At 38.9% G+C, this 26,278-nt stretch overlaps 1 protein-coding gene across 2 annotated transcripts; it reads left to right on the top strand.

Annotated features, from left to right (window-relative positions):
• Positions 1-3,887: 3,887 nt before the first annotated feature.
• On the top strand, positions 3,888-18,661 carry SPRYD7 (SPRY domain containing 7). 2 transcript variants are annotated; one of them, XM_045869397.3, is made up of 5 exons: positions 3,888-4,089; positions 4,687-4,803; positions 7,092-7,258; positions 15,056-15,158; positions 17,189-18,049. In XM_045869397.3, the coding sequence occupies exons 1-5, from the start codon at positions 3,984-3,986 to the stop codon at positions 17,428-17,430; spliced, it is 735 nt and encodes a 244-aa protein (XP_045725353.1). In that variant the 5' UTR covers positions 3,888-3,983; the 3' UTR covers positions 17,431-18,049. The 2 variants fall into 2 exon arrangements, with proteins under 2 accessions (XP_045725353.1, XP_045725354.1); XM_045869398.3 differs by lacking the exon at positions 17,189-18,049 and adding an exon at positions 18,082-18,661 and having other exon boundaries at positions 3,890-4,089.
• Positions 18,662-26,278: the final 7,617 nt, after the last annotated feature.

The raw sequence follows: 26,278 nt of genomic DNA, 5'->3' as shown, positions 1-26,278 counted from the left end.
ACCATTTATTGAAGAGACTGTCTTTTTTCCATTGCATATTTTTTAAAGGAGTGCAATTAATGCCAACCAAATTTAAATGTCAGCTTTTGAGATGAGGGAAGAGATTGTAAACAAAAATTAGGAATTTATTCTTAAATGTAGCACCCTAGGGAGGCAGTTTGTATAGGGGTTAAGAACAAAGACCCTAGAGGGGCACCTACATGATGGAGTCAGTTAAGCATCCAACTCTTCCTTTCAGCTCAGGTAGGGATCTCAGGGTCCTGGGATCAAGCCCTGCATCGGGGCTTCACGCTCAGTGTGGAATTTGTTGGGATTCTCTCCCCTCTCCTTCTGCCCTTCACCCCCAAGTGTTCACCTTCTCTCTCTCTCTCTCTCCCTAAAATAAATAAATAAATCTTTAAAACAAAGACCCTAGAGCCAGACTGCCTGGGTTTGAATGCAGCTTCATCACTTGACTGTGTGAATATTGGCACCTTTCTTGCTTGCTTGCTTGCTTTTTAATTTTTTTTTAATTTAAGAAGAGAAAATATGCAGAAGAAAGCACGAGCAGGGGAAGGAGCAGAGGGAGGGGGAGAGAGAGATTCTCAAGCTGACTCCATGCTGAGCATGGAACTCAATGGGGGGCTTGACCCCAAGACCCTGAGATCATGACTTGAGTGGAAATCAAGAGTCAGCTGCTTAACCAACTGAGCCACCAAGGCGCCCCGTAGGCACCTTTCTTTTCTTTGCCTCAGCTTCCTCCATTGTACAGTGGAGGATACTTTTACCTCATGGGGTTGTTACAAGGATTAAATTAGTTTATAAAAAGCACTTATTGCCTGGCAATAGTAAGTACCACATAACTGTCAGTTACTATTACTCAAAATTATAATAATGAATAGATCAAGGTCCCAGGAATATTTTTAGTTTTCAGAAGAATGAGTTTTTTTAATGTATCTGATTTTTGAAAGATCACAAATGGGGTCTGGATTACCCCAAGAAAAAAGTTTGGCTTAATAACTGATTAATGAATTTTTAAAAAAGAAACCATTTTGTGTGAACCAGAGAGAAGTGGGTCTCAGAGTCCATAGTCTCTCATGGTTCATCTCGCAGTCGTGGGTGGCTCAGTCATTAAGCGTCTGCCTTCTGCTCAGGTCATGATCCCAGGGTCCTGGGATCGAGCCCCGCATCGGGCTCCCTGCTCCGCAGGAAGCCTGCTTCTCCCTCTCCCACTCCCCCTGCCTGTGTTTCTCTCCCGCTGTCTCTCCCTCTGTCAAAAAAAAAAAAAAAAAAAAAAAAAACCTTAAAAAAATAAATAAATAAATAAAAAGAAACCATTTTGTGTGACCCAGTACAGAGTGTAAAGTTCACTAACAGGAGATGTCTGGTTGGCATAAAAGCCATTAAAGAAAATCTTGAGCATGATGTTAAACTCAACTTGGAAACACATGCTTTACATTATTGTCCTATCAGTTCTCAAGTTCCTGGCATATGTCGCTGGAGCCGACTTTTTTTTTTCAAGTAGTCATTCTCTCTTACTGCTTTTGACTTAGATAAATGACCTTCTAACTAACTATTGGGAAACTTTTTGTAGGCTTTATTTGTGATTGTTATTTAAAGTGATAGCTGTGAAAGACTGTCAAAATATCTTTAGCACTGTGCTTTTCAAAAAGGAAGGATAATTCCTTTGAAAATAATAATGAAAGGATTAGAATCCCAGATATAAGAAGAATAAGGTCTGTGAGCTCATGGATGGCATTCATCTGCCAAGACAGGGAAGTATGTTTTAGGAGCTAACCGGTTTTGCTTGCTTCATAGTGCTGAGTACACTGGAGTTGCTACATTGAGGGCAAAGTGCACTGGGCAGTGGCCCAACAGATTACTCTTCTAGTCACCAAAGAGTATGGCAGTTCTGCTTCTACAGTAATGGAGAATTCACGCCATCTCATAGTCCAGCTTTTCACTGAAGATGTGAGTGCCTTGAATGGCCTAAATGTTTGTTATATATTAAATACAGGTACTGCTTTTAATAATATTTCTGAGTAAATATTTTACCTTTTAACAACTGCTATTTTATGTTATTGTCTGAGTTATGGCAGCTGATAGCCAATACGGAGATTAATGAAACATACAAAAATAAAGTGCAAATCTGCATTTTGAATTGAGGGCACTTTTAAAAGAATTTCAGCATTTATTACAAGAGTTAAATCTTTAGAATTTGAGCTGCAGCATGATCTGGTGGAGCTAATATAGGCTTAGGTGTCTTACCTTGTTTATTTCCTAGTCATTTGAGGCTACACCAAGTTATGTAATCCCTCTAACTCTATTTCTTCATCTATAAAATGGGGACAATATCCACCCTAAAACTTTGAAGGATTCAATTAGATACATGTCAAAGAGTGCCCACCTCATGGAATGACAGGAAATTTTGTCTCTCCAACATTCTATTCAATTTCCCCTTCCCTCCCAGTGGAAAGAGAACTGAACACTAAACTCTCCGAATAAAGGTCGAGGTTTTCAGTAAAAGGAAAATGTCTTGTGTAAAATGATTACCAAGAAAGTACTTTATAGGCAATGAGAGTCCACCCTCAGTCACTTCAATAATCATCTTAGTTATCAATTCTATGGTAACTAAATAAAGTACAGAATTTGGAGGTTTTCCCTATTGTAATGAAAACACCATTTGTATAGACAGCAAAGAGACCCAGGACCCTGAAAGAATTCTCTTATTCTGTAGAGGGAAAAATCCTCCATTAAGGATATTTGCACTCAGGTCACTAAATAGTTATGGAACCCATTACATATTAAGTGGGCATCTTGCATCCCTTTCCCAGGACCTGAACCCCGGGCAAAGCCTTATTTGGGAATAAAGGTTTGAACCAGGCTAATTCTAGAGGTCATTGAAGACCATCTCGGGGCCCCAAGCTGTATTTAAATAAAATCGACCAGGGACAGAGGATCTAAGTAGGCAAGGAAATGACAGGTGACCACCCCGTGGGCCTCCTACTTGGAAGCAGAAAGGAGCAGGCGGTAGGAACCTAGGGCTTCCCTTGGGGGGCCAGACATCCTCCTCGCTGCCTCCGGAGTTCCCTTCACTCTCCTCGAAACCCCCAGTCCACCGGGAGGGTGAGCTTGGCAGAGGCCGGTCAAGCATTGCCCTCCCGCCCCGGCCCAGTGGTATCCTCCTGAAACAGCCTCCTGCGCGCCCCTAACCGCGCGGCCCCGAGGGCCACGGAATGCTCATCCCTACACCTAAAATGCACCAGGGCCGACTTAGAACCCCGGGTGCACATTCACGGTGAAATCAGTAACAGCCATTACTCCTGGCGCCCGTGCGTCTATTTAGAATTTGAGGAAATTCTTCAGAAGCCAGCCACGGTAGGGGGCGGAGGCCCTCGGCGGAGGCAAAGTTCTCCCAGCCCTGGGCACGCGGTGTGGGGGACATGTGGAAAACCTTGGGGTCCTTTATCAGCTCCCACTCCCCCAGCCTGACTTGCTTCTGTCAATTCATCCCTAAAGGTAAGGTCAAAGCTGGGGGGGGACGGTTTTTAAAACTCAGCATTCAACGACTACTGAGTGCCCGGAGAGCTCGGACTCCTTGCGTGCTGCTCAACGTAAGGACTCAAACGTGACTCCCCCCGCCGCCAAGGCAAAAAGGACCCCGCGCGCTGGGGCATGAGGTCCTCCGCCCGCCCGCCCGTCACGCCCTCTGCCCCCGCTCCGCCTCTAGCCCCGCCCCCTCCTGGGCCCCGCCCCTCCCCGCGCGCGCAGCCTCCGCATCCTCCGTCCGGGGCCGGCTACGCCTCTGCCTGCGCTGCGCCCTCCCGGCGTGGGGCGTCGCTGTATCGGTCTGCGCGCTCCACACAGACTCTGGCGCTCGGGCAGGGGCGGGAGGCGGAGCGGAGGCGTGGGGGCGGTGCCGTCGCGGTCTAGAGGCTGCGGGCGAGCGGCGGGCGAGCGGCGGCGGCGGCGGCGGCGACGGTGGAGTCTGTGGTCCTGGCGCGATGGCCGCGTCGGTGTTCTGCTGCCTGCGGTGCTGCAGGGACGGCGGGACGGGACACATCCCTCTGAAAGAGATGCCGGCCGTGCAGCTGGACACGCAGCACATGGGTAAGGCCCTCCCTTCCCCAGACCCAACGGCCGACGCCGGGTTTGGCGCGGCGGGTCGGGGGCATTGCGGGGTCGGGAGGACCACACGCGGCCCTGCCCCTCCGGGCGCCGCCCCCCGCTCCTCGCTCTGAGCTGCTGCCCTCGACCCGGTTTTGGCTCGCGGATCTCTTCCAGACGCCGGCCGACTCCACCTCGGCCCTGCTCTGTGTTCAGGGCTACGCAGCCCTGTCTGCTCCTGTCATCGGGAGCTGGTGGTGTGGACGTACCTACCCATTTTCCCCGGAATCTCGGCGCAGCCGCCGCCCGAGGCTCGTCAGCTGTCCCCAGGCGAGGGGAGCGCCTCTGGTGCTCCTCCTACAGAGTTACTACTTACTGCGTTTCTAAACAAGATTTCTAGCCACAAATGAATATTAGACATAAACTTTCTCAGGGAAGAAAAGAGTGAACTAAAAATTGTTTTTAATGTAGCAGCGTTTCTGTATTTCAGAGTAAATATGGCATCGCTATTTTTTTTGACAGCGTTAGAAGTGAAACAAATTAACCTTGATTGTTGGATAAGAAAATAAACTTTACACGGTCTCTGCATTTTTTATTTAGGAACAGATGTTGTCATTGTAAAAAATGGAAGAAGAATATGTGGAACAGGAGGTTGTTTAGCCAGTGCCCCTTTACATCAAAACAAAAGCTACTTTGAATTCAAAATCCAGTCCACAGGTTGGTATAATGGTCCTTTACTATTGAAAGTACTAACTGTAAATATTAAGAGCAATTTTCAGTATATGAAAAAGAGTAAGGAGGCAATAAAAAAAGCACCAAACTTATTTGGAAGGACTTTTTTTCCCCTCCTCTTGTGTGATCCTGGTTAAAGTAGTTTAGTTATTGAGTTGTTTTAGGTTCAGTTTTGTTATCTATAAAATGGGATTACAGGAACTGTCTTTCCTGCTTCACACTGGTTATAATTAGGAGTGTGTATTACACTGGATCCGTCAGTGTAAGGCACTAGCATTATGAATGGGTGCTAGATGCTCCATTTCATTTGGCCAAGCATTAAAGGTGTAGATTCTTCCTGTTTTATTTTAGGATAAAATCCATCTTATGATCCTGAATTTTTTTCTCATAAATCTTGTTAAAATACCCAGATTCATTGTCTTCTGAAGCAATTAGCAGATTTAGAATTCTAATGTCTATATTTCTCATTTTAAAAAAATTTATTTTTCAAATATTTTATTTATTTATTTGACAGAGAGAGACACAGCAAGAGAGGGAACACAAGCAAGGGGAGTGGGAGAGGGAGAAGCAGGCTTCCCGCTGAGCAGGGAGCCCGATGCGGGGCTTGATCCCAGGACCCTGGGGTCATGACCTGAGCAGAAGGCAGACCCTTAACGACTGAGCCAGCCAGGCGCCCTCTCATTAAAAAATTTACAGAGTTTTTTGAATCATACAGCAATTCTGTTTGAGTATTAGAATAGCAATTAGTTAACTTGTAGCCATATTGAGTGTGGGGAAATATATTTTTTAAAGCTTTGTTATAAAAAAAGCTTCTAGTGAAATACAGCATGAATAATATAAGTATAGATATAGAGTAGGAAAACTAAAGGGTAGTAAATTAATCATACTCGACAAGCTTGAATGATATAAAACATCCTTCTGGGGCTTGTTTTCTAAATTAATTTAAAATACTGATTTTATTAAGTATGTGAAATAAATATGAAACTGTCCTGCATTTCATTCTTTTACAAGTTAGCTGCAAAATGTCTCTGGTTACTAAAATCTTTTCAAGTACAACCTACCTTTTCTCAAGAGAAGCAAATATTTTCTTGAGCCTTAAATCCAGTACAAATTTTTATGTGGATTTTTGTAAAGGATGGCATCCTCAGTGACATCTCTAGAATAAATACATTGTTGGAGTTTGTAAATTGATCTCTCAGTGAAAACCTGAGGCAGTTATGCCCAAGTGTATCACAGCAGGCACAGTTCTTTAGGAGTAAAGAGACTCTATAACCCTGTCTAGAACTGTTGTCCCATGAAATTAGTATTATCACCTTCTGTCACTCTTAAATTATCCCACTCTGGAGGATAAATTATATAGTAAGATTATTTAGGAAGCCCAGACATGCAACTTTTTGATAGTTTTGCTCAATTCAGAAAAATTGATTGGCAACATGATCTTCAAACCTTCTTCCATTTATAGATTTTCTCCTAACTGATTTTGATAAAAACTGGGAAGGAAACAGTTTGAAACAAAATCCAGAGCTCTACTAGGTATTCTGTTTGGCTGGTTAAGAGGAGAGCTGCTTGCTTAAAATCAGCTTAGACCAAAGGTTTTAAACTCACTGATTTAAGGTACGGGTAAGAAAATCATTTTATAGTTCATCATTAATTTTCTCCTCTTCATGGTATTGACCAAGTCTGTGTCATTTGTCACGCATTAGAGATGCAAAAACTAGAGACTAATTTCCCACTTCTCTGAGGTAGTGCTTGACTAGAACCCTAGGCCATTTAAATTAATTGTGTAGCTTTTTCAAAATGTCTTTTAGAGAATAGTGATGATAATAGCTAACATCTTTTAAAAAATACTCCGCTTTACTTAACCAGTTTTGGGGGGAATACTTACACTGTTCCAAGTATTTACTTGGTTACCTTGCTATATCTTTTAATAACCCTTTGAAGTAAGTACTGTTAGAATCCCAAGTTCACAGGTGAGGAAGCAGAGACAGATTAAATACCTTGCCCCAGATGACCTAGTTAAGCCAAAGGTTTAACCTAGACGGTACAGCTTCAGGACCCACTCTTATCTCCTACGTTGTACTCCATCTGTAGAGAACATAGGGTAGTTTGCAAACTACTTTTAAAAGATTTGTTTTTTAAAAAAATTAATAAAAAAATAGTTTAGTGATAGTACACTACTTCTTTTAAAAACAACTTAACACTCTTAAAAACAATCCCTTCTTTCATATTTGTATTCTTCAGATTTTGGGGGCATTTAAACTATTATTTTTTAGGAATATGGGGTATTGGCGTTGCAACTCAGAAAGTTAACTTGAATCAGATTCCTCTTGGCCGAGATGTGCACAGCCTGGTGATGAGGAATGATGGAGCCCTCTACCACAACAACGAGGAGAAAAATAGGCTGCCAGCAAACAGTCTTCCGCAGGAGGGAGATGTGGTGGTAAGTTTTCTTGTGGAATTGTTTTCCACTGTAAATTATTAAAGTTGAACTGCTTTTAGTGTATACAGTTTTGCCTGGGAGTTTGTGGTTTGAATTCGGAAGCACTGGGATTGGATCTAATGAGACGGTACATATTCCAGAGAGAGCACTTGGGTAGCTACTGCTGCCTTACCAAACTGCTCTCCTTTCTAGAGCTGTCTGTCCCCGGCCAGGAAAATCCGCATGAGCCCTTATGTCCATTCAGGAGAATTAATGACAGGTTGGCTGCTTATCAACATCTCCTGCTTCTCTCACATCAGAGAAATCTTGGCCCACAATTTTAAAAGTTTGCTGACATTCATATTAGAAAATATTAGGTATTGGGCGCCTGGGTGGCTCAGTCGGTTAAGCGGCTGCCTTCGGCTCAGGTCATGATCCTGGAGTCCCGGGATCGAGTCCCGCATCGGGCTCCCTGCTCGGCAGGGAGTCTGCTTCTCCCTCGGACCCTCCCCCCTCTCATGTGCTCTCTCTCTCTCATTCTCTCTGTCTCAAATAAATAAATAAAATCTTTAAAAAAAAAAAAAAGAAAAAAGAAAATATTAGGTATTTTTGCAACTAGTGATCTCTTAGAGAAAATTTTGACATTTATTGCAGGCATACCTCGGACATGCTGTGGGTTTGGTTCCAGACCACTGCAATAAAGCAAATATTGCAGGAAAGCAAGTCAAATGATGTTTTTGGTTTCCCAGTGAATATATATGTTTACACTACACTGTAGTCTTTTAAGTGTATAATAGCGTTATGTTTAAAAAAATGGATGTATCTTAATTTAAAAATACTTTATTGCTAAAAAATGCTGACCATCATCTGAACTTCTAGTGAGTCAGAATCTTTTTGCTGGTGGAGGGTCTTGCCTCAATGTTGATGGCTCCTGACTTGATCAGGGTGGTGGTTGCTGAAGGTTAGGGTGGCCATCACAATTTCTTAAAAGAAGACAACAGTGCATTTTGCTGCAAAGATTGACCCTTCTTTTCATTAACAATTTCTCTATGGCATGTGATGCTGTTTGACAGCATTTTGCCCAAAGTAGAACTTCTTTCAAAGTTAGTTTCAATTCTGTCAAACCCTGCTGCTGCCTCATCAACTAAGTTTATATAATATTTTAAATTCTTTGTTGTCATTTCAACAATCTTCACCAGGAGTAGATTCCATCTCAAGAAACCACTTTCTTTGCTCATCCACAAGAAGCAACTCTTCATCCGCTTAAGTTTTATCAGGAGATCGCAGCAATTTAGTCACATCTTCAGGCTCCACTTCTAATTCTAGTTCTCTTGCTGTTTCTACCATCTCCACAGTTCATTCCTCTGCTGAAGTCTTGAAACCCTCAAAGTCATTCTTGAGGATTGGAATCAACTTCTTCCAAACTCCTGTTAATGTGGATATTTTGACGAATTCTCATGAATCATGAATGTTCTTTTTTTTTCTTAAGTAGGCTCCATGCCCAACGTGGAGCCCAACATGGGGCTTGAACTCACGACCCTGAGATCAAGACCTGAGCTGAGACCAAGAGTCAGCTGCTTAACCAACCGAGCCACCCAGGCACCCTAAATCATGAATGTTCTTAAGGGCACCTAGAATGGTGAATCCTCTTCAGAAGGTTTTCAGTTTACTTTGCTGAGATCCTTCAGAAGAATCACTATCTATGGCAGCTATAGCCTTACGAAATGTATTTCTTAAGCAATAAGACTTGAAAGTTGAAATTATTCCTTGATCCCGGGGCTACAGAATGGATGCTATGTTAGAAGGCATGAAAACAGCATTAATCTCGTTGTATATCTCCATCAGAGCTTTTGGGTGAACAGATAGATGCATTGTCGGAGAGCAGTGATGTTTTGAAAGGAGTCCTTTTTTCTGGAGCAGTAGGTCTCAACTGTGGGCTTAAAATATTCAGTAAACCGTGTTATAAACAGATGTGCTGTTATCCAGGCTTTATTGTTCCATTTATAGAGCACACAGAGTAGATTTAACATCATTCTTAAGGGCCCTAGGATTTTTGGAATGGTCACTGAGCATTGGCTTCAACTTAAAGTCACCAGCTGCATAGCCCCTAATAAGAGAATCAGCCTGTCCTTTGACGCCAGGCATTGACTTCTCCTGTGTAGCTCTGAAAATCCTAGATGGCATCTTCTTCCAGTATAAGGCTGTTTCATCTACACTGAAAATCTGTTGTTCAATGTAGCCACCTTCACTTGGCTAGATCTCCTGGATAACTTGCTGCTTCACCTTGCACTTTTGTTACAGAAATGGCCTCTTTCCTTAAACGTCATGAACCAACTTCTGCTAGCTTCCAGCTTTTCTTCTGCAGCTTCCTCACCTCTCTCAGCCGTCATAGAATTGAAAAGAGTTAGGGCCTTGTTCTGGATTAGGCTTTGGGTTAAGAGAATATTATGGCTGATTTGATCTAAGCAGACCACCAAAATTTCTCCGTATCAGCAATAAGTCTGTTTTGCTTTCTTATTATTTGTGTGTTCACTGGAGTAACACTTTTAATTTTCTTCAAGAAGTTTTCCTTTGTATTCACAACACAGCTAATTGGTGCAAGAGGCCTAGCTTTTGGCCTGTCGTGGCTTTCTACATGCCTTCCTCACTGAGCTTAATCATTTCTGACTTTTTATTTAAAGTGAGAGACATGTGACTTCCTTTCACTTGAACACTTAGAGGCCATTGTAGGGTTATTAATTGGCCCAATTTCAGTATTCAGTAAGGGAATAAGGAGGCCAGAGGAGAGGGGGGGAGACAGGAACACCTAGTCAGTGGAGCAGTTAAAACCCACACATTTATTGATCAAGTTAATGGTCTTATATGGGCATGGTTTGGCACCCCAAAGTAATCGCAATAGTAACATCAACACAGATCACCTTAACAAATAAAATAATGAAAAAGTTTGAAACATTGCAAGAACTACCAAAATGTGACCCAGAGACTTTTAGTGAGCAAACACTGTTGGAAAAATGGCACCAATAGACTTGCTCAACACATGGTTGCCACAGACCTTCAATTTGTAAAAAATGCAGTATCTGCGAAGTGCAATAAAACAAGGTATGCCTGTATTTAATTTGTTATGAATATCTCTAAAAGAACTACAGCATTTTATTAGGAGTGTTGGTCCTCATTAAACTTAATCTTATTAAACTTCTTCACTTTGAGAACTCTTCAAAGAACTGGACTCAAAATCCTAAGGTTTGATTGGAGAGAAGTTTTTTTGGAAAGCAGGGGATAAAAAGAGTTACATATATTATTAAGACTTCTCTATTTTTATTCTCAACTAATATATTTAAGTCTTTACCAAAGCCACCGTGTTGAAAATATAATCCAAAGATACCTTTCTGCTTTCCCAGTTACTTCTTAAATGGCACTATCCAAGAAACTTATACCCTGGGTTCAGGCTATTAGCTATTGATTGAGAACAGAGTCCTAAGATCTGCTTCAGCAAAGATGCCCTTATACATAGAACCTTGTGTTCCTGGCTCTGGTACTAAGTTGAAAGGAATCTACATAATGAGGGAAAGTTTCTAATAATAAGGTGACACAAACAGGGTAAATCCCCGTTACTGAACTGAAGAAAGATATAGTATTTTGATGAAAAGGAGGAGAAATGTGGAAATTCAGATTTTTAACTGTGGTCTGATCTTTCATTTTTCTTAAAGGTTTATTTATTTTAGGGAGAGAGTGGCGGTTTATTTATTTAGAGGGAGGGAGAGGGAGAGAGAGACTCTCAAGCAGACTCCCTCTGAGCACAGTACCTGATGCAGGGCTCAGTCCATGACCCTGAGATCATGACCTGAGCCAAAAATCAAAAGAGTTGGACGCTTAACCAGCTAAGCCACCCAGGTGCCCCTGATCTTTCTTTTCTTTTCTGCAATTTAAAAAATATGAAGAACATTTAGTTTTGTTTTGTGTTTTAGAGAGGGAGAGAGAGGAGAGGGACAGGGTGAGAGAATCTTAAGCAGGCTCCACACCCAGCATGGAGTCCGACACAGGGCTCGATATCACGACCCTGAGATCATGACCTGAGCCAAAATCAAGAGTCGGACACTTATCCGACTGAGCCACCCAGGCTTCCCTAGTTTTTAAATAGGGAAATTGTTGAAAGAGTTTTAGGCAAAAAAAAAAAAAGGAAAAGAAAGTGTTTTAGGAGACAAAAGGCATAAACCATTTTTAAAATCTACTTTTCCCCGTTCTTTTTGAATAGTTGGTTTTGTATTTGTAGATCATTGCCAGATGTCCATAATATAGAACACGCTTATTCAAATGGATATTCTTGAAAGAGAATCTTGAAGTCAAGTCGATGCTATCATCCTGTTTACACTAAGATGAAATTCAAACATAAGCAAGGATAATCAGTAACAAATGTTTTTCTTTGTTGATGTGTTGAACTTCTACTGTGTGTTATTCTTGCCTTCCTATCTCATTCATTGAGATAACTGATCCCACAAATTGACAGATTTAAGAATGTCATTTTTAGTCTATCAGCTTTATTAAATTAAACTTTAAGTTTTCATATCCATTCTGATAAAAGGAGGACTTTAGAAAAGGTGAAATATATGCAGAATCAAGAAAAGTAAAACATTACCCTACCATATTACCTTTATATTCCTAGTTCAAACATTTGAGAACAAATTTCACCAAATTGCTGACGGTGGCATAGGAAAAGTAGAATGGATTTAAGACAGGAAAAAACATTCTCACATGTGCAGAATTTCAGTTATATACCATTCCCTGAGGAGAAATGAAGAAAAATAAGCTTTCAACATCTGACCAAATGATTATAGTCATACAGTAATCCTACAGTACCCACAGGGCCTACTGTAGCACTGGGAAGGCATACCTGGCTTATTTTTTCCTTTTACGTATAGTTTTGAGAAGTGGAAATTATAGTCTAAAATTGCATTTTTCAGTTTAATTTCAGAGAAGTTTTATAAACATTCTATGTAATAATAATAATAATAGCAAACACTTCTCTAGCATTTATTATGGGCCAGGCACTGTTTTAAATGCCTGCCAGGGATTAAATTGTTTAATCCTCATAATGACTCTATAATATAGTATTATTATTACCATTTCATAGATTAGGAGAAGGTAAGTAACTTCTTTTATGGAAGAATCCCGGAGTATAATACAGGCAGCTTAATTACAGAGTCTGTTCACTGAATGTGCAAGCAATTATTGATAAATGCCTTGAACGTGTCAGATTTTTTGGTATCATTATGGTCGAATGAAACCTAGTTTCTGGATCATATAAAAGGACAGATTAAGTTAGAAATACTTGAACTAAACTTTGCTAATAGGAGTTGGGGGTTCTTACAAATCCTTTCTCACTTCTTTTCTTCAGCATTGGGATTTTGCCATGATGCTGCAGGTTTGGCTTTTAATACCTGCTTGCTTGCAGGAGGTTATGCTGCCACCAGGTGGTGAAGGGTGACTGGATTACAGACCACTGCGCTGATCTAGATATCCCGTAAGGTGTTCCTATAAAGAGAGGACACATTGTTTTTGTGTAATTTTGTATTTTAAATGAAAAAAGTCCTCTTCATTACAAAAATTAATCCCAGCCATCAGTTAGCTTCATTACTATATTTAAATACATAAACTGAAATGAAACAGAAACTATCTGTCTCTCTCAATATTTCTTAACTATTAACAAATTATTCTTTAACCCTGGCTTTGCTAAGATTTGAGGAGATTTTTTAAAAAGATTTACTTATTTATTTTAGAGAGCCAGACTCCCTGCTGAGTGCAGAGCTTGACCCATGAGATCATGACCTGAGCTGAAACCAAGAGGCTTAACTGCCTGAGCCACCCAGGTGCCCCAAGAGAATATTTTATAGCACTTAACACACTGACTCATCTGGGCCTTTGTTGTTTTAAGGAGAAAGTGAAGGAGTTAAGACTAGATCATCTGTAAGATCTTTTTCTACCTCTAAAAGTTTTTTTTTCTTTCTTTTTTTCAAAGATTTTATTTACTTATTTACCAGAGAGAGAGAGCATGAGAGTATAAGCTGGTGGGCGGAGGGGGAGGCGGCAGGCAGAGGGAGAAGCAGGCTTCCCACTGATCAGGGAACCCAGTGTGGGACTCGATCCCAGGATCCTGGGATCATGACCTGCGCCCAAGGGAGACGCTTAACCAGCTGAGCCACCCAGGTGTCCCAATCTACCTCTAAAAGTTTTTTAAGTTGATATAATATATCCACAGTCAGAAATCCCTGGAGTGGTCTTCTTGGTCTGTGATGATTTTGCTGTTCAAAGATCTCTGCTGTCTATTCTTAATTCTTCAAATTAAGAAATGTCTGCCAGCAGTTAGTAACTATTGTATAAAGTTTTAAAGAGAGGTAGTATGGCAGGGCAAGTAGAGTAAGTATTCTGAAGCCATACTGCATGGATTTAAATCCCAGCTCTGTCACTTCCTAGTTCTGTAACCTTACATAAATTATTTAATCTTTTTGTGCCTTAGCTACTTCATCTGTAAAATGGGGATAATAGTAATAATAATAATACCCATCTTGTTGTGAGGACTAAATATGAAGTACTTAGAATAGTGCTTGGTACATTATACAGGCTTTCAAAGTATTTTCCAGCATTTTAATAATAATAACTATTTATTATTAGTTTTGACTTTTGCACCGTCAATAATGTTCAGATAAACAGATTAACCCATTTTTATTCCACTTTTTTTTTTACTCTTTTGAGCAATTTTTCTGTTTTCAGCTTGATACTAGCTACCAATTATATTCCATTGTAAACACTAGCTTTACCTTGATAATACATTTGACATATTTGAAAGCAAGGTAAAGAGATGGAAATGTATTTCTTTTCAGAAATAAGTTCTATAACGACACTTCACAACTTGAGAACAGTGACGGGTAGTAAGCCCTAATGCCGAAAACCTCATTGTTTTTCCCCTTTAAGATTAAATCCTATAGAGAGAGAGCAATATTTTCTGTATGACTTTTAAAGGTCTCTCTGGGAGTGCCTGGGTGGCACAGTCAGTTAAGCATCCGACTCTTGGTTTCAGCTCAGGTCATGATCTCAGGGTCGTGAGATCAAGCTCTGCCTCAAGCCCTGCATTGGGCTCTCCACTCATCGGGGAGTCTGCTTCTCTCTCTCTCTCTCTCTTTCTCTCTCTCTGCCTCTCCTCCTCCCCACCTCCCCCCAGTGCACTCTCTCTCTCTCTCAAATAAATTAAAAAAAATAAAGGTCTCTCTGTACATGGCAGGCAGTACTTATATCGTCTTAATATTCACAATATAGGGACACCTGGGTGGCTCAGTCGTTAAGCGTCTGCCTTCGGCTCAGGTCATGATCCCAGGGTCCTCGGATCGAGCCCCTCATCGGGCTCCCTGCTCGGCGGGAAGCCTGCTTCTCCCTCTCCCATTCCCGCTGCTTGTGTTCCCTCTCTCGCTTTGTCTCTCTCTGTCAAATAAATAAAATCCTTTAAAAAAAATATATTCACAATATAAGATTCAGATTATCTGAATATAATGCTAGGCGTCAAACTGTTCTCATTTGTTTTACCTCTGATGTGAACTCTTGGAACTTCACCCGACTTTTCCCCCACGTAATCACCACTGTTTTTTTATGGTTTTTTTTTTTAGCTCAGTTCAAGCAGAACTCCACCAAATTGTAAACCCTTAATGAAAGCTATTGTGACACAATTAAAATTAAGTTTTTTCCATGCTTCCCAGTGGGTGCTTTCTGACTATTTAGGCTTTTTATGGAACATTTATATTTTTACTTTTTAATATTTTCTTTCCTTCCTAGGGTATTACGTATGACCATGTAGAATTAAATGTATATTTGAATGGAAAAAATATGCATTGTCCAGCATCAGGTATACGAGGGACAGTGTATCCAGTTGTTTATGGTAAGCTAAAATATTTCTAAATATTATTATTATTATTATATATGTTAACTTTTACTTAACATTTTCATTAACTTTCTAACATTTGAAAATCTGGACAAGTTAATAAGGACCTCTTTTATATGAAACGTACTCAGTAGGATATCAGAATCCCACTTGAAGTTTTTTATTCCCGATGTATTAAAAATTTTTTCCCAAATACAACGATTAGGGGCGCCTGGGTGGCTCATTCATTAAGCGTCTGCTTTCAGCTCAGGTCATGATCCCAGCGTCCTGGGATCGAGCCCCTTATCAGGCTCCCTGCTCGGCGGGAAGCCTGCTTCTCCCTCCCCCAGCCCCCCTGCTTGTGTTCCCTCTCTCACTGTGTCTCTCTCTGTCAAATAAATAAAATCTTAAAAAAAAAACAAAAAACAAATACAACGATTATACTTAAATATGCAGTAACATACTCCCTTTTTTAATTATGTAATCTTATATTCTAGAAAGTTCCAAAGAGCTTTGCTGAGTTTACAGAGCTCTTTCTGCCAGTTATTAGGGAGATTTAGGTGACCAGGAAATGTAATTGTAAAGAATATTTTTGAGCCAGGGATGGGAATTTTATATAGACTGAGCATTAGTTACCTTTATAAAGTTACCTAAGTGTTAAAACTCTTCTGAGAGAAATTGTGACTTAGAATAGTTTCATATTGATTGTTTTGCTTTTGATGGTTATGTATATGTATGTACTATGATTTCTGTACAAGTGCATCCTCCCAAGAATTGGGTTACTTAAGAGATGACTCTATACCATTTAATTTTTATTATAGAAAAATCCAAACATGTATAGATGTAAAGAGAATGGTATAATGATCCTTTCATGTACCCATCACCCCGCTTCAAACAGTTATCAGCTTGGAGCCAGTCAGGTTTCATCTGCCCCCTAATGCTAATACTTCTGTTTTTCACCTTCCATCCTTGGATTATTTTGAAGCAAATGCCAGATATTACATCATTTTATTCATAAATATTTCATATGTATCTCTAAAAAATAAGGCATCTTACTAAGTTAAAACAACAGGTGTATTATTTTTCTGCCTATGGTTTTAGTAATCTAAAAATATTTTCTCATTTAATTACTTTTAAGTTCTTAGATTTGAGCTATTATAAGAACTAATTATTAATTTTTATAGTAATATACTAGAAAGGTAGCAGTTTTAGTGATGATCAGAAAAGCATACAAATAACAAATGTAAGTATTTGATAATATGATAACAACTAAGGCTTATGCTCTACTTTTTAGTTGTTTTCATTAGTCTTTTCTCCCCAAAATTATTTTTCAGTGATTTTACCTTCCTGTCTTTGCATATAAAAGTGTATTTTTTAAGTTTGATTTTGGTTAGTTTCTTTGCCATATTGGGTAAAGCAATTCCTTTATCTACTTAAATGGAAAGTAGCTTAATACTCTAAATAATTTAGTCTGAGAAATGAAATAAATATCAAATTATACAAGTGAGTATAGCAAATACATTTTATTCCAAATTGTTTCTTTGATTTAGCATAATTTTTAATGTAGTAAAGTTATAGATAGTAAGTTATAAAGTATATTTCATAAATTGACATTGATAAATCAGTTAAATTAAGCCAAGTATTTTAATGGTCTGATAATATCAGAGATAAAAATTAAACTTAAGGGATGCCTGGCTGGCTTAGTCAGTAGAGCATCTGACTCTTTATATAGGGGTGGTGAGTTCGAGCCCTATGTTGGTTGTAGAGATTATTAATAAATACATACATACATACATAAAAATAAAACTTAAATTCCTTTACCTTTTGTCCTCCATCCCATCCCTAATCCTAGATCCATCCAGTCATTCATTTTGTCAGTTCTTACACTCAAACTATGGAGAGAAAAAGCCATATCACACTGAAGAAAAGTGTCATTATAAAGTTATGCCTTCCAGCCTAAGCTCTCAGCATTTGTGGCAGTTCTTTTACATTTCTGCACATTCCAGACCTTCACCATAATTCTTGAATTCCCTCCTCATTCTCCACAGATGACCTTACCTTCTACTTTATAAAGAAACGGGCTGTCAATAGTGAACTCTACCTTCCCACCCCTGCCCTCCTGAAGCTTTTCTCAATCAAATCCAGTCTTGCCTTTCTGTCCCATCTTAGACGAAGATGTATCCTTCATGTTAAAAACAAAACAAAACAAAACAAAACGTATAGTCTAGATTTCAAACTCCCCAACTCTGGGACTTCACTTTGTCAGTTATTTCACTCATATCTCACGTAAATATTCTGAGTCATCCTTATCCCAAAAAACCCTTCCTAAACTCATAGCCCTCACTAGCCCTATGTTTACCCTTCTTTATCTGGCTGCAGTACTAATAGCCTTTGTTTGGATATATGCATTTATTTCTCTTTGATAAATGCTGGTAAAAAGATGTAGAAGCTGAATAAGGTCTACAGTCTAGTTAATAGTACTTGATCGATGTCAGTTTTCTGGTTTTGATATCGTACTTTGGTTATGTAAGATGTTACCACTAGGGGAAGCTGTATGAAGAGTACAGAGAACTCTATTATTTTTGCAACCTTTTCTGAACCTATAATTTTTTCAAATCAATTTTTAAAAAGTAACACATCTTAATGTATAAAATTGAGAAAATACAGGGAAGCAAATAAGGAAAAAACTGAAAGTACTCATTCACACTATCTAATTATTAGTAATATTTTGATGTATATCCTTTCAGTGTTTTTAATTTTATTTTTCATTGTGGTTATTTTTACCCAATAGGATTATGTTTTGTAACCTGGGCAGCAGATGTATTTATTCTTTCTGCCTTTTAATATTATGGTATTATGAAAACAGTCTATTTATTATAATTATGTATTCTTGTGAATTAAGGTGTTAGCTTCTAATTTCTTTTTCTTTTTCTGTCTCTAGTTGATGACAGTGCAATTTTGGATTGCCAGTTCAGTGAATTTTATCATACTCCTCCACCTGGTTTTGAAAAAATATTATTTGAACAGCAGATCTTCTGAATGTATTTGTTTTTGAAACTTGTGTTTCTGCACTTTTAAAAGTGTTTACCATTTAATAAAGCTTTACCTGACCTGTAGATGAAAATATATTCTTAAATATATGCTTGTTAATGTTGTTTAAGGAACCAGTGTATTCAAGATACCATCTGGAAGTTGTGATTTAAAATACTTTGTTTTGTGAGATGAAATCAGCATTTGGGGCAGTTTATTTAATTCCTATTTAAATAAATATAACTATGGGTTTGATTAACAGTATTAAGTGGAAATATGTATATATATATTTAAAAGGGAATCTTTCTTACATAAAATATTTGTTTTTATAATAGAGATGTAGAGTGGGTGGGTTTTTCTCATTCTGAAAGTTAGACCTCATTAACTATTTTAAGTCTGCAGTCTAATTTGTGTCTGAGTGTTCTTTTTCGTATAGATTATACCAAAGTGATAGAAAATATATTATTGGCAACTTCCTTTTTGGTGATTTACTTACTGTAAAATGTACCACTTTTCTTAAAGGTTAAATTGCTTACTTTGTATGTCATTGCTTTTAATTTGCTTTGTGAAAGGAGGTAAATGTTTTAGTAACTGTCAGAGCTTTTTTGTTGAAGACCATCATGCTGTGTTACTTCAATACCAGAGTAAGTATTGGTTAATTGGTGATGTAGTATACACTGGCAGACATTTAGAATAGTATGATGCTTTAAACTTAAATGTAAATGAGATTATTCTTTTAAGAACTTTTATTTAAATGTGAGGTTTTTTGTAAGGAATAATAAAATAATAGTAATTAAGGAGTATTTAGTACTTCCTGTTTTGTTAATTATACATTAAATTCACTTCATCCTTGATTATTTCAGAAGTTCAGAGATAAATGAATCCTCTCCATGACCCTGAGCCTCTGCCAAGTCTTCAGTAAAGATCCCTTCAATACCCTACTGACCTGAACTAAGCACTGTACACACTTTGGTACAATCTCCTTTTCTCGTGAGCCAAGGACATGCACCTTTCACTCCTTTGTCAACAAGGAGCAGTATGTTGTACTAGCAAACCATGGGCATTAGAATCAGAAATCTGAATTGTAATTTTGCCATCTAATCCCATTACCTCCTCAGCTGAGTTCCTTAGCTTCCCTGAGCTCAGGTTCCCCATTTATAAAAGGGATACTCATACTTGATGAGATTCTGTAATTAGTTAAATAAGGTAATATATGTAAAACACCTGAATCACCATAGGCACTTAATAAATGTAGCTTCCTTGTTGACTCTTAAGCAGTGGTTTTCATAGTGTCCTCAGACCAGCAGCCTCAGGAGCTTGTTAGAAATGCATATTCTCAGGCCTGCCCCAGACCCACAGAATAAGAAACCGATGGGGATGGCACCCAGGAATCGGTGTTTGAACAAGCCTTTCAGGTGATTCTAATACACGCTAAAGTTTGAGAACCACTGTTCAGGAGAGAATGATTGCCTACTATAAATTTTCTAAGGATTTAAGACTATTTTTGACCCATAGGCAAGAGAATCCTGCAGTGTTTATTGTTTCTTTGGTAGATGAAAATGTGACAATATGCTTTGAAGACATAAATATACTTGAGTAAATTTATTTACATAAAACCTAAATTGACCTCTGAAGATACAGAATCGAACTGTTATTTATGCATTTTTGTCTGACTTTCTGAATCTTAATTCATAAAGAACATGCTTACTTTTGGAAAGCAAAGTGAAATGACTACTGTTTGCTGTGTTTATGTTATCTACCTCTTAGTTATTATTTTTTTAAGCCAACCTTTTTTTAATCATCCTATTCTTTACTTAAGACTGTCTTTTCTGCCTCTAGTCATATGGAATAGGCACAGTACTAAAATGATACATGAGTTGTGCCACGTCCACGACAACAGTTTGATGAAGTCTAGATGTGTTTTTAATCTGAAGGTATCTAAGGCCTCTTAGGAAAATGACCTCATTAAACCTATAACCTCAGTCTAATCTTAAGGAAGACATCAGACAAATTCCAGTAGAGGGGCATCCTACAAAATACTTGAGCAGTACTCCTCCAAACTGTCAAGGTCATCAAAAAAAAGGAAAGTCAGAGAAACTGTCATACCCAAAAAGAACTGAGCCCAAGGGGACATAAGAAGTAAATGTAATGTGGGATCCAGGAAGAGAGAAAAGGTATTAGATAAAAACTAAGGAAGTATGAATAAACTATGGATTTTAATAATAAAGTATCAATATTCATTTATTAATTGTAACAAATGTATCCTACTCTAAGATGTTAATAATTGGAGAAACTGGGAGAGGGAATATGTGGAACTTCTGTACTACCCAATTTTTCTGTAAATCTAAACTATTCAAAAAAATAAAGTCTTAAAAAATTACATTGATGGGGTGCCTGGCTGGCTCAGTCGGAAGAGTAGGCGACTCTTGAACTTGATCCCTGAGATCAAGTTCGAGCTCCACGTTGGGTGTAGAGATTAAATACGTAAACTTAAAAAAAATTACATTGAGTTAGGAGAAATTTAAAAATAAAGCCTTTCATGAAGCTATCATGAAGAACATTAGTACAATATAAACCCATAACTTAAATATTTAATGATAGCTAAATATAGCTAGGCTAAGGCCTAGATGGGACATAAGACACACAAAGACCTGCATTTGTTCCTGGCTGAAGAGACGATGTCCAGTGTCTTGATTCTGTATGTTGCAAAAATTCATCTGTTCATACTAGTGCAATTTTCCATAGACTGTAAATTTTTTATTATCCATATTATTTCAATGATTTAAATATTGCAAAGGATTTATAATGTTAGATATGTGAAACAATGAAAATCTTTTGATCAGTTTACATATTAAAAGCCAGAGAAAAGGGGTGCCTGGGTGTCTCAGTTGGTTAAGCATCTGCCTTCAGCTCAGGTCTTGATCTCAGGGTCCTGGGATTGAGCCCCACATTGCGCTCCCTGCTGAGCAGGGAGTCTGCTTATCCCTCTCCTCCCTGCTCATGCTCTATCTCTCTCTCTGTCTCTCAAGTAAAATATTTTTAAAAAGCTAGAAAAAGCAAATTTGGCTTTTAATTGCCTTTGGCTATTTCGTTAAGATAATATGAACATACTTTAAACTTGGATTACAGACTATTACAAATTAACTTCAGAATGGTATAAAACAATTTGAATTAGGGCTTTTCTAAATCATTAGCAAAAACAGACATATGCATGATTTTGTTGCTCAGATCTTTAACTGAATGTTTATTTTCTTTTTTTTTTTTTTTTTTTTTTTTAATTTTTTTTTTTAAAGATTTTATTTATTTATTTGACAGAGAGAGACACAGCGAGAGAGGGAACACAAGCAGGGGGAGTGGGAGAGGGAGAAGCAGGCTTCCCGCGGAGCAGGGAGCTGATGTGGGGCTCGATCCCAGGACCCTGGGATCATGACCTGAGCCGAAGGCAGACGCTTAACGACTGAGCCACCCAGGCGCCCCTGAATGTTTATTTTCTAATATAAGTAGTTACGGATAGCAAAAGCATAGCTGGAAATGTGAGATATTGGACAAGTTTTGATAAAATACATTAAGTCAACTTCTTTTAGGTAATGCAAAAACACTAGATATGATTGTGAGAAGAAGTCTCTAATCAAAACTAGAATTTCCCAGTACACAGATATAACCATAGTACTCATAAATGGAATATAATCAACTGCCACTTATATTAATTTGCATTAATTATGCAACCTGGCAGGGAAATACTGTTGGGAGCTAATTGGGCTGTTCATGTGAATGAGTCTAAACATAATAGTAGAATCAATTAACTGTCGTTCTTCCATGTACTGAATAAGATATACGATTCCCCTTCAACTTGTTCTTTTAAAATAACTGGGACAAAATTATTGAAATAGTGGGTATAGCACAGAATAATGCTAAATATAATTAGCAATATAAATGAAATCACACACCATCCAAGAGTTCTATAGAAATTTAAAGGAAAAATTGTCCCAGTATTGGCTGAAATATGTAATCTGTATTTACATAGGAATCATTACCATGTAGTCATTCAACAATTGTATCATCTATGTGTTGTGTTTCATAAATACTTAGATAGTCCCTGCCCTCAAGGAGCTCTGCTAATTGCAATTCTTATAAGAGTATGGCTCTAGAATACCCAAGATACACTGATTAAAAAAAAGTTGTTAAACATTTCTATGTTTACTATGAACCATTAAAACACTAGAGTCTAGAAATATATCTTGGAAATAAGATTACAGGGAATTATGTCTTACTGATAAATTTATTTGTTAAATTATTAGTTGGCGCCATGTCAGGCACCAGCATGAACCTGACCCCAGACCCAGGAAAGTAGTAGTGCTGGTGAAGCCACATATGGAGTAGACCAGCCCTAGTAAACACTACATTTCTAAAAGGACGGCGATAAAACAGTGAAGGCTATCAGGCTGCTGAGGGTCTACTTTACCCATGAATGAATGAATGATTATGGGAATGTTAGGAGAAAGTCCTCATTTCACTGGGCTGTTGAAGCCACAATGACTTGTGAAATGCTGATCGTCATAAGGGGGAGACTAGAGGGGTGTCTGGGTGGCTCAGTCACTTAAGTGTCTGCCTTTGGCTCAGGTCATGATCCTAGGGTCCTGGGATCGAGCCCCATGGCTGGGCTCAGTGGAGAGTCTGCTCTTCCCTCTCCCTCTCCCCCTCTCCCCGCTCATGTGCTCTCTCTCTCAAATGGATAAAATCTTTTAAAAAAAAAAAAAAAAAAGGAGGGCGCCTGGGTGGCTCAGTTGGTTAAGCGACTGCCTTCGGCTCAGGTCATGATCCTGGAGTCCCAGGATCGAGCCCCAAATTGGGCTCCCTGCTCAACGGGGAGCCTGCTTCTCCCTCTCCCATTCCCCCTACTATGTTCCTGCTCTTGCTATCTCTCATTCTCTCTGTCTCAAATAAATAAATAAATAAAATCTTTAAAAAATAATAATAATAATAAAAAAAAAAAAGGAGACTAGAAATAAAGCCAAAAAATTCTGTAGGTTCATGTGTGTGATTCTCACAAATATATTTCAGGAAAGGCAACCATAGGTGTGTTTCAGATACTTGATCATCCGTCATTTGAAAAAAATGGGTAGATTCTCTGTTGCCCTGGAGGCAGAATTATTGGGAGGTACAGGGAAGCAGATTTCAGTTTAAGATGGGAAAGAACTATCCTATTAGTTCACCACTAAAATTGCTGCCTTGCAAAGAAATGAACTTCTGGTCCCTGGAATTGTTCTAACATTTGTTTTAAAATGTAAGTTGTTTTTGTTTTTTAAGATTTTATTTATTTGAGAGAGAGAGTGAGAAACATCATGAGAGGGGAGAGGGCCAGAGGGAGAAGCAGGCTCCCTGCTGAGCCGGGAGCCTGACATGGGACTCAATCCCAGGACTCTGGGATCGAGATCCGAGCCGAAGGCAGTTACCCAACCAACTGAGCCACCAAGGTGCCCCTAAAATGTAAGTTTTTTAAATTGAGATATGGTAGGCCAACAGATCAGGGGACGAATGCCATTGAAAAAGATGATTTGTTCCCAAGAGGAAAGGGCACACCATGCCACACAGGAACACACAGGTAGGCATCAGGTTAGGTGAGGAGGCAGAAGCAACAAGGGGAAAGCATGGCATGGGTCTTTATTGTGGTTCCATGTGCAAGGCAAGGTAAGCATACTTAGGATTGGCTAGTTTGAATAGTTTCAGCAGGCTCTGGGGCTTAGAGACTGTCCCAAGTTGTCTGGTACCTTGCCCTAGGGTGATTAGGACAGGGAAATATTGACCCGGGTGTGTAAGAGCCAGATACAAGAAGTGGGGCTCTGGATTGGTTGGTTTGCAAATGCAAAGCAGACTCCTGACTGTCTCTAGGAACAAGCTGATGCCAGGTGGGGCAGGGCCTCCCCTGTCAGTAAGACCCCAGATGCCAAAACATCAAGAATACAGGAAATAAGAGCATGTAATTGATACACAGACTGGATTACTATCCCAGAGATACCGTAAATAGGATTCCTGCTTGGTTCCAGGCTACACTCGATGTTTTCTAAAACTGTGACTTGTATTCATTCAGACTGTCGCCAAGTCTCCAAACAAGTTAAATTGAAAACAAAGAAATGGGAGATATAGAAGCCCCAGGGATCTATACTGGGATTTGTCATATTAAATTTGTGTTAATTCTGGAAAGGGGAGATGATACTAAAGTTTATTTAGGGACATAGTGCTAGCTCAACAGGGTAAACAAGTTCTCACACAGTTTTGTGAGTGGACAAAAGTGATTTACAAGTGATGAACAAAAAACTGGGGGATCTGGGGACAAATAGACAAAACTATGAGTATCATGGTCTCCTACCTGTTATTTAAGCTCAGAAAGAGATCTCTATAGCTACCAGTCCAGGGTATGGTCACAATCAAAAGTATCTATAAAATGCTACTATTAGGAAGGGTTTTGAAAATCAAGCAGAGAATCTTACCAACCATTATAAGAAACAAAACACAAAATTTGTCTCTCTTTACCTATGTAAGGCTTACTTATTGCATTTCAGGTGAAAGGCTGAGTTGAAGAAAGCCCAAGGAAGAATAGACAAGTGACCAAGAGAAGGCCAGCCACTAAACATGTAGGCCCGTCAGTCGGGAAATCAAGGCTGAGAACGAATATTACCAAAATCTATAAAATCAGGGTGAGTACGGGTGGGTAGGTTAAACTTGGATTTATTGACCAAATTCCTGAGTGCTAATCATTAAGGTAGCAACACTTGAAACTTAAAGAAATACTTAGAGGCAAAAAAAACTTTATGCTATGTAAGAAATGGGTCATTCCACCCAGAGGTGATATAGGAAGACATAGTTTTGAAACTGAGTTGTTAAGCAACAAGACATACTGGAGGCCATTTGTGCAAATTCTCACTTCCCACATGGGCAAAGTGGCCCAAGAGAGATTAGGTGTCCTGGTCAAGGTGACACAGCGAAATCCAGGTAAATCAACGTTCATTAAATAAACATAAGCACTTTGTCAGGCACAGTACAAAGTTCATTCTACCCTGGCATGTGATTAGATAAATCCATTAACAATTTCTAGGGGTTTCTAAAGAGTTTTTGATGGAAGCTAGAAATTTAGGAATATCATTTTGAACATTGACAGCATGAAAGGCGGTTTAGCAGTCCTACAAAACATACCCTCATTCAACTGTCTGAGACAAAGACCAGGCTAGACCATTAGGTAGATTCAAATTTGATTACCCTTATTTAATGCTTGGTACCTGTAAATCTGTCAGAAATGATGAAATAAATATCTACATTTTTGGATTATCTGTGTGACAACTCTCCATTAGCACAAATAAACAGCAGTTAATGATTCACCCACTTTCATCCCTGGGTTATGTGCAGACATGGAGCCGCGGCCTCAAAGACAGGTAACAAGGAAACATTTGATTCTTCTCCTTGTGTTATATTCTTGTAATTAGATTGGAATATGTCCACGGAAGCTTGGAAAATCCACAATACTTTAATGAAGTAAGCTATGATACATCTTCTGTATTTGTCATTCCTGAATTTTTTCCTAGACCCTGTTCCTCCCATTAAAATTATCTTTAGAAAAGCCTCATTTTTTGCTGGATTTTATAGATTCAGATTTTATGAAGATTCAGACTCTGAAGCTCCTTTTTTATTGTTACTTTTGAAGAACACTTCAAAGCAAATATAATAATATAAATTAAATTATAGGAAAAAAGGTTTAAACTCATCACAGAAACAATTTTCCAACATTTTAGAAGTATATACTTATAAGCAATTGTCACACTAATCATAAAACTGTTCCTACCTATTGGATAGGGATCTTGAAAAACAAGCAGTATAACTTAAGTATTCCACAGCTCTTTGCAGAAATGCTAGTGGAAACTGAGTAAGCGCTTGAAATCTCATGATAAAGTAAATTTGATGATTTTTGTAGGGCTGAGCTTATTTATTCAACAAGGGTGTTTCAGCATCTACATACAGTGTGGCAAGCGCAAGGCTGGGCTGGAGATGCAAAGATGAGTGAGACAGTCTTCACCTTCAAGGAAGTGCATGACTATGCTCATGCCAGTATCTCAGTT

Source organism: Mirounga angustirostris, unplaced genomic scaffold, assembly GCF_029215605.1.
Source record: "Mirounga angustirostris isolate CCGP_5_RB_7025 unplaced genomic scaffold, mMirAng1.0.hap1 SCAF_3, whole genome shotgun sequence".
Classification (NCBI taxonomy): Eukaryota; Metazoa; Chordata; class Mammalia; order Carnivora; family Phocidae; genus Mirounga; species Mirounga angustirostris.
Note: the sequence above shows the minus strand (reverse complement) of the source record. Positions and strands in the feature narration are given on the sequence as shown.